This window comes from Apteryx rowi, unplaced genomic scaffold, assembly GCF_003343035.1.
Source record: "Apteryx rowi isolate R43461 unplaced genomic scaffold, aptRow1 scaffold_371, whole genome shotgun sequence".
NCBI classification, from domain to species: Eukaryota; Metazoa; Chordata; class Aves; order Apterygiformes; family Apterygidae; genus Apteryx; species Apteryx rowi.
In genome coordinates, this window is record NW_020450208.1 from 101,277 (window position 1) to 110,287 (window position 9,011).

The 9,011-nt window shown below is 43.3% G+C and overlaps 1 protein-coding gene across 2 annotated transcripts in view; it reads left to right on the forward strand.

The window, feature by feature from the left end:
* Positions 1–8,463: 8,463 nt before the first annotated feature.
* PLK4 (polo like kinase 4) overlaps positions 8,464–9,011 on the forward strand; it is a 17,639-nt gene continuing 17,091 nt past the window's right edge. Inside the window, exon 1 of one of the 2 annotated variants that reach the window (XM_026073604.1) lies at positions 8,464–8,630. In XM_026073604.1, coding sequence (XP_025929389.1) covers positions 8,601–8,630 — 30 coding nt within the window. In that variant the 5' untranslated portion in view covers positions 8,464–8,600. The remainder of the gene's footprint in view (positions 8,631–9,011) is intronic. The other variant, XM_026073602.1, reaches the window with a different exon arrangement.

Here is a 9,011-nt window from a genome sequence, read left to right on the forward strand (position 1 = left end):
ATTTTTATTTTAGCAATAAATAAGTACAAAACTAAATGGCTTGAAGCCAAAATTAAATACAGTCATTGTAGGATAAATACATAYGTTTGAACTGAGGGTAATTAACCACCTAGGTAAAGGCAAGAGAGAGTCTTTGTCACTTGAGATGTTTAACATGGAAACGAGATTCCTGGAGATGGAATCGCAGAGCTGTGGGCCTCCCAGACAAACATGCTACCAAAGCTCTTCCTTCTCTYGTGCGTAGAAAATGATGTAGTTAGAGTACCTCTGCTCATGGCACCTGCAGCACAGTAACATGGACAGTAACCTCCTTGGGCACTCTCGGCAAGGTGGATATCATTCTGCTCTGAAGAGTAGGAGATATGGATGAAAGGGCCTCTTTTATAACCACCACCAGGTTTGGCCTGAAACAGCGGACTTCTACCAGGGCAAGGTAGAAAAGAAAAAGGCCATCCAGATGCACATGCACTCTCCAGTGAGCTCCAGTAGCCTTCCTATCGTAGGCATGCCAGGTAAAGCACACTGACAAGGACAACCCACAGTCACTGCAGCGGCCCTGATAGAAACAGACCATCCTGGAAATGAGTAGGTATAATAAAGTATACTAAAGCAACCTGGGAAAGCACCCCTTTACACCTTTCAAAAATATCCTCCATTTTCCAGCAGGTATTTGCAGCAGCAACAGATGCTCAATCCATCCACCATACAAAACAACGGCAAAGCACAGCATGGAAATGCTGCTATCACAGTGACATTGCACAGTATAGAAAGTTTGCTTCTCCTTTCCCCTTGCTGTCCCAGCAGCAACATGCCAGCTGGAAACACTGGTCACAATCGACATGGKGAAACCTCCTGCCCAGAATTCTTCTCTAGACATATCTTCCAAGATACAGTTTGGAAAGGACTGACTCTGTCTCCAGGCTCCCTTAAATACCGCTGCAACTTTAGTCTTGGGAAGCAGCTTGCTAAGAGGACGAGAGCRTGCCTACTGCTGTAGGTCTGAACCACAAATCCAGGCCTCAGCAACAACCTTGTATCACCAGTTCCCCAAAACAGGCATTTTACATGCATAATCCCAGTTCTCAGGTGAGTGATGGTTCTGTTGTCCCCAGCTCAGAAGAAGGACAATCCCTGCACGGGACTCAGAGGCACCAGAGTATGTTTGGTATAAACATGTGGGGAAAAATCAGAGGCATTGGTAATCTGTGTACTCTAAGATGCCTCCAGCTGCTGCCACCAGTATTGGACACCAAGTGATCAACATTGCCAGTCTGGAGGCATGGGTCACACCAGGTCTTTTACATCACCTGGGACCATGGAGGAGATGAGAGAAAGAGCTTGGCATTCACATGAAGCTAGGGAAATAAACAGGTGAACTAGCATGAAAGTCTGGGAGATACATCCCAAATCAGGGCCCGTGCCAAGTAACTTTTAGTCTGGATATTGCCACCCTGATGGGGAGATGAGACGGTAGAGGGCATTTATGCATGAGATGCAGGTTGTGCCACACCATTTGAACTCAGGGCCTAAGAATTTACTTTATTAGCATTTACTGCATCCAGCAGGCACAAAGAAGAGTTACTTAAGCTGAAGCATGATTGGGCAAGAATAAATAGGCTTAAACTGACTACAAATGCATATAAATAGAAAAGAGTATTTTAATCCTTCAGAACAGTGAGTTCTGAAACAGTCTTTCCAACAATTGCAAGATCTCAGATATTTTTAAGATGAAACATGGACAGTTTATGAAACTGGGTGTGATAGCCTGCAACAGCAAAGGACTGAACTGTACGAGGCTGGAAGTTCTTTGCAGGCCATTATATAAACACAGTTAATAAAAATCAGTGAATAGGAAATGTTGTTTTCATTTAACAACACCCAGGATGCTCAAATTACAAAGACACATGGGAAGCATCCTTTAACATTAATTTTCTTAGCTAAAGAAATCAAGTCTTTGCAGCAGCATTGCAAGGCGGGGGGAAGGTGACAGGAAGAAGTAGGGAGGAGTAGATCTATGAAGCCATTAGCTGCCTTATTCAAACTTTGCCTCCTTCTTCCAAAGAAAGGGGCCTTCAAAATATCACTTTTTTTTTTTTATACAAACTCTCCAACTGTCCCTGGCTTTGGGTTTCTTTGACAAAAATGACCTATTGTGATAAAGGTTTAGTGGGATGTGATTTGCTCTACACAATGAAGAGCCAAATTCACCTTGGAATAACATCAGAGATGAATCTCCATCACATAAGAAAAAATATCTGTAAGAAATGACATTTCATGTTGATTGATTCTCACTTGAATGTCACTGAAGGAGAAAAGCATAAATCCAGGTAATTGTTTTTTATCTAGTCCTAATTGTCAAATAAAAGACACAACTGATGGATCATTATATGCTCACAATTCATCATTTACCATGGATACACCAAGAATGTTTGTCAAAAACAGACTCAGTTTTTGTTGACTAGACTGATAGGAGAATATGTATACTGAGAAATGTAAACAGAGATTTTTTTTTTCACAGCACATATAATTATGTACCACATCAGCAGATATATCCGAGAACCCTTCTCTACATTTGTCAAAAGTAGCAATAGGAAATAAAACTATATAGATGTTAAATGTGAGAAACTACTAGTATCATGAACCTTGTAGACAAGACACAAGCAAAGATGCAGAACAGGAACGATGGCAGATCATTTGTAAACTGTAACTTTATGCCCCGTGGTCAAGCACTCCCTCAGCATGTTCTAGTGTCAGTGTATAACATTTATTTTGGAATCACATATTCTTGCCTATATAAACCCCACAGGTATATCCATGTGTTCTTTAACACAGTTTTATAAATATACTGACTGCTTCCAGGTTTTACAAACAATTATTTTATATTTAAATGGTTTGATACAAATAAGAGTTACAACCAGAAGTCAAAGAACTATTTTTAATCAAGATAATTAAAATAAAAAAGGCTTGCTAAAATAAAAGGTTTGTTCTTGGTCTGATCCAGCAGAATCTTTACTATTCTTAGTGTCAGAAATAAAACCAGGCTCAACTTGATCAGCTTCACATTTTGACTAGCAGATATGTCACTGGAAAGTGTCTAACTGCTGGATGCTTACAGTCTCAAATGACAAACAGAAATACAACTACATCACGTACACAGTATTAGTTATAAATGAGTACTGAACACCACTGATGAGTGGACAGAACAACACAACTCAGAACAAAGCAACCTTAGACCATACTGTTTGCATGACATAAGACACTACTTGCATATACCCGATTGTGGGAAACAGAGCAGGCCAAAGAACGCTTCACCTTTTTCTTGTTTTTCCGTGACAACAATATAGCACAAAAGAACCTCATCTAGAAACTGCATGTACAAAACTATTACAATACTGTACTGAGAATACTCTGCCCATCAGTCTACAAAATAACTGACACCGAAGTCGCATGCAGCTCAAAAGCATTACAGTYTCTACTAATGATACACCACTGAACTAGTAAGTGGCCTCTACCACCCAGCTTTCTACCAGCTTTCCTGACTCAGTACGAATGTAAATTAAGGTAAATTAATGAGTACAAATCAGATACCAGGAGATGTTCTGAACGAACAAGCTAATTAAAGGACTGAACTCTACGCACATCGATACTTCTGTAACCTACTGACATTTCACATCTGCCATTTTGTTTAAAGCTGAAGTTGACTAGCATGATTTGTGATACCCAATGATGCACTTCAAGAGCAAAGTCAAGCACCTGACCTTGTAAAATTAGCTAATGCAGACAAAAGACATCAGATTTAAAATAATCATTTTCAATGCCTTATACTAGGTGTAAGAGACCGTGCCCCAACACACATGCAGTGTTCTGAACACAGGCTAATCCTTAACCACCACCGCTGCTGCAAGCTGCAGTCACAACAGTTCTTGTTCACTTTCTACTCTAAAATCTGTTGTCATTCCCTTACTCTCAAGGGAAGGTCTGGAAGAGCTCCGCTGACTTATGAAGGTTACAGTGACACCTGCATGAAGCTGAATGGCAGGAAGGGAGGATGACTTCCCCTCTTTCTCCCAATTTCTGTGTTCTATTTATAAGTATTCTACTTGTGCTTTCAACAACACTTCTTCCTATTCAATTCCTCTTTTGATTCATGTTGCTAAATAGAATTCTTCACTCATGAAAGGACCCTCTAGATCTTCACATTTTGTTCATGCAATAAAATTGAAAGATGACCTGCATGCCCTATTTAAAGGAACTTCTATTACTGTATTAAAATTATTTTGAGAAGAATTCAAGTTGACATTTCTTTAAACACTTACACAACAAGAATGAGATTAGATATATATTTGTTCTTTGATAAAAGAGCTAGCAAGGGGTTTCTTACATTGCTAATTCTTCTTTTAAGTTCTGCCTCTGCTGACAGCAGAGGCTGACCCCTGTAGTCATAAATTCAACTCAGCAACAGACAAGTGATTCAAGTTTCTTTATATTCAGACAGTGGTAAGCATCATTTAACTGGCGTGTTACTGGCTAAACAATTACCAGAGGAGGAGTTACCCAGTTGCTGAAAATCCAAGGACTCTCTGGCTCCCCTTTTAATGGRGACTATGCAACATAAAAGAAAAAAAAGCCAAATTAAACAACGACATCTACCTCCCAATCTTATGCAAGAAACATGATCATCTTCAGAGGACTTCCTATTTATAGCCTTCTGGCTACCAATGAACCCCAAATAYGCTACACACTATGCAACTGAACTTCAGAGAAACCAGTGCCTGTGCCCTAAAGCACGCATACTTTCCCAACTACAGTAGCTGATACAAAAAGGCATTACCTCTACCTACAAATTTTGTCTTTTGTATGATGTCATCTAGGGTACGTTGTACACTGTTGATTAGTGATGTAGGTTGCCCCCAATATGAATACATACCAGGCATACTTTTCACACATGAATTCATACACACAGCTTTTCTCATGATTGTTCACGTTAAAAATCGAGCCAAAAAATGAAACTGCAAACCAGTGATGACTGTCARTGTTGCCCGGTTCCACAAACCAGATTTGTTTAATCAGCTACACAACTTCCTTTTTACATTTAAGTATTCTCACCAATTGTCACATACGCTTTTCCACAATTAACAGAGACRCATTTTACAACCATTAAGGAGTGAATGACTCCATGCAACTTACAAAGCAGCCTCTTTCTCTGAACTGGAAAGCACAGCTTGATTACAAGCCACCTCCATATTTTGTTCCAACAATGAGAGTTGGCAGGCAGTAAGGGAACTGTTTAAGTTTACAGTTGCGTGCTGGCAAACACAAGAGAAGGTGAACTACTAAATCAGTGCATCTCCTTGTACCCTGGATGCTAGCCTGCCCTAGCCAGAGTTGCTCTTTAGGAGTGCTCCTGTCCTATAACACATCAATGCCTCAAGTAAAAGAAAGATTTATGTCATAAAGAATAGCATGCTAAACACAGGTGTTATAATGAGATTCACTCCTGATTTTCTTCACTTTTTTTTCCAAAATCCAATCAGATGCATGTTTCAGAACTTATTTAGGCAGAAAACCGTTTGGAAATAGAATTTTCATAAAACAAAACAATATAGCTAGGAACTAAACCCACAAATGCATTAGACCTGCTACTCTGCCTTTGTCTCTCAGTTCTGCCTGTATGTTTTTTTCCCTCATCACTTTTTGTTTTGGTAGAAGACAACTCAAACAAAAGCTGGACTATGTTCTAACAATAATTACAACAATAACCACCACTGTAAATTTGGTGCATTTCCCATCAGTGGGACTAACAGTCCAAAGCAGGGGTTGCAATACCTTTGAACAATGTCACAAACTCAGGTGGAACTTGGCTGCAGAAGCATGGCTTGCAACTGGAAGCAGCACTGAGAGATTAGAAATGCAACTGAGAAAAAGGGTGCTGGTGGAAGAGTTATGGTATTACTGAACAATCCCAGATCCACTTAAAGCATTTTACTCCAAAGCAGAAGAAATTATAACATGAAGAAAAGCCTCACAGTATGGAAAACAACAAAAATTAAATTATGAAACAATATATGCCAGGCCTGCTCTCCCTTCTGTGCCATTCCCCTTCTAAACAAATGGTTCCATAAATTTCAACTACTCTTCTGTATCTTAGATTCTCATCTATTACTGGTAAGTTAAAATCCTTTTGGTTCTACTTTCAAAACCACTTGACCTTGATGACTTTCTAAGAAAACTATAAGCCAGCAAGAATGTTAGTTTTGACTATACAAATGAAGATGTGCAATGATCAATGAGTAACATTTTACCATACTTATGAGACATMGTTATTCCAGCTATATACATCATGAAGTGAAGGCCCAGAAAAACAATGTATATATACTGTTAAGGTCTTTGGAGAAAAGAAGTTACAGACAATTAGAGGAAAAGGCTTCATGATGTCTTAAATGATATCATAAAAACCGCCAAAACCTTCTTTTTAAGGGTAGTCACTTATTAATGACAAAGAATCGAGATTAATACAAGTATGAGATTAATTGACCTGTCCCCTTAATAGAAAAAACTGTCAAAAGAGTTCTTATTGCTAAATGTTTCACTATGCAAGATCATTACAGTACTGTGTGATCTTTCCACTCCCAGACTGTGGGAAAAAGAGAACACTTCAACAGCTCTGATTAAGAGCAAAAAATGAGTCCTCCTTCTCTCTCTGGTTGGAAGAGCTACACTTCTGTACAGAGCCCCTTCTTTGCCCGATGTGTTGACAGCTCCCCCTTCTGTTTCAATCTACTTTAACTATTTTTCAGAGTGCACATACCCTCCATGAATGAAAAAAAATGGTGCACCTGCTGAAATGATCTATATTATGTCCCTTAATAAATTCAAGTCAAAATATCATGCCTACATTTTATAAGAGAAATACAATCTGATGATGAGCATCACAAATTGTATCCCATTCCCAGAAGCACTATTTCTTCTATAAAAAGCATTTTCAATCACAGCACTTCAGTAGTGTTTCAATATAAAAAAAACTTCCTTTTTGTCTTAATTAATGTTTGTATTCAAGTTTCCATTCACTAATTTCTATATTTCGTAGGAAGCAATACACAAACTATCCAAGTAGGCATCAGACCCAAAGCATCACCACACTCAGTTCAGTGTTCTAATAGCATGAAGTTAGTCACCATCTTGCATTATGTTCATGCTGAAGTTTTGCTGCTATTTCAGCACTTGGTTTAGCCCTAGAGCCCCCAAATCAGACAACTCTCCAACGGATTCCCCAAGCAGAAAAGTGGACTGAATCTAGGCCTGGTGGTTCCTCAGTGTGCACCCCAATAGTCTACTACAAACTGCACAGGCTGAAGCAACACCACCATGCCACCTGACAGCCTACAAAACCTCACTGGCCTAAGCTTTTTCAGATATTTGAAAAAAAAAAAAAAAAAAGACATACAGCTACCTACCTTCAAGAAAAGATTGGGAACTGAGGATCAAAAGCTCCAGCTTAGACCTCTGCCTTCAGTGAACTGAAGGCCTGGGAAAGGGTGATTTGGGACAGACCCCTGTTGTCAGCTGCTCCTCTTGGCTAGCTCTGGGCAAGCTTCCTGTGCAGCATTCAGGTTCCTCGCATGCCAGGTGGAAGCAGCTGCTGTTCCCCATGTGCTTCCTATAGGGGAGGGTTGGGCACCCAGCCCAGGCCACACTTGTGCCTCATCTCCTTTTGTTTCTAGCCTATACATCTGAGGCAAACATGCTCTATTACTAGACATCATCTTGTATCAGAGAAGGTAAGAAAGAACTACACCTTGTGCTTAATATGTAAGACAGGATGCTGAATGGAAGCCCTTAAGCTCTGTGAGGGTTCATCCAAAATKCAGCCTGGTTATTTAAAAATAATAACCGAGGAATAATAAAACTTCTCTATTGAGTGTTAAGATACCTACGTGAAGATAATTTTTTTCCTTTTATTAGGAAAGTTCATAGTCATTCATGAACCACTGAGAAGCAAAACTTTGCAGCTCAGCTCAGCCTATTGCCCAGGCCTGAGGGCTTCCACTAAGACGGCCAGCGAGCGTGACAACAGCAACGGAGTGAGGTCTTCATGGGCCACACACAGCATGGAGACTCTCCCTCCTCAGAGGAGAGATACCTGAGATGGGGCAGCGCCACCACGACGCGCTATTTTCGGCAGTAAGGAAACCTACGCCACAGCCCCGCACCGCCGGCACGCAGCAGGGCACCGGCACGCAGCAGGGTACCGCCACACCCAGCCCCTACAGCGCATGCGCAGCCCCCCCCCCCGCGTTGTAACGGCTGCGGGACAGGACGCCTCGCGCCTGCGCAGTGTCCACCCGACCTACTCTAGGCGCCACGGGCGCGTCTGCGTGACGTGTTTACGTCAGACGCAGCCTCGTCCTGGGGCGGGGGGGGGGCTAACGGCGCGATTTTTCAAAATGGAGGTGCTAAGGGAGGGGAGTCCCCGCCGTGCCCGGCAGCGAGCAGGCCTGGGGCGAGGCGGGCGGAGGCGGGCGCCGTGATGGGGAGCCGCCGCCGAGAACCGGGGGACGACTCGTAGTGAGGACACGCGGAGGGCGGCGGCGGCCGCCGCCATGGCGACCTGCATCGGCGAGAAAATCGAGGTGCGGAGCGGAGACCCCCTTCCCCCCCTTCCCCCGCCGCCAAATGGCGGCGCGGCCCCGGCCGGGCCCGCGGCGGGCGCCGGGTCGGCGGAGGGAGAGAAGGAGGGAGGGAGCGGCGAGGCGAGGCGAGGCGGGGGCCTCGCCCCCTCCCCCACCCCCCCAAAGTGGCTTGTTTGTGGGAGGCGGCCGGTGAGGCGCTGCGCGCCTCCTCCTCCCGCCGCGCTGTGACAGGCAGGAGGCGCTTTCTGGCTGCCGGGCGGGCGGCGGCGGCTCCCCAGCCGCTGCCATGGCGGCCGAGGGCGGGTTTTTCGCCGCCTTCTCGGCCCCCCGGGAGCGGCGGGAGAGGCGGCGGGAAGGCGGCCGCGCCGCCCGGGCGCGGGC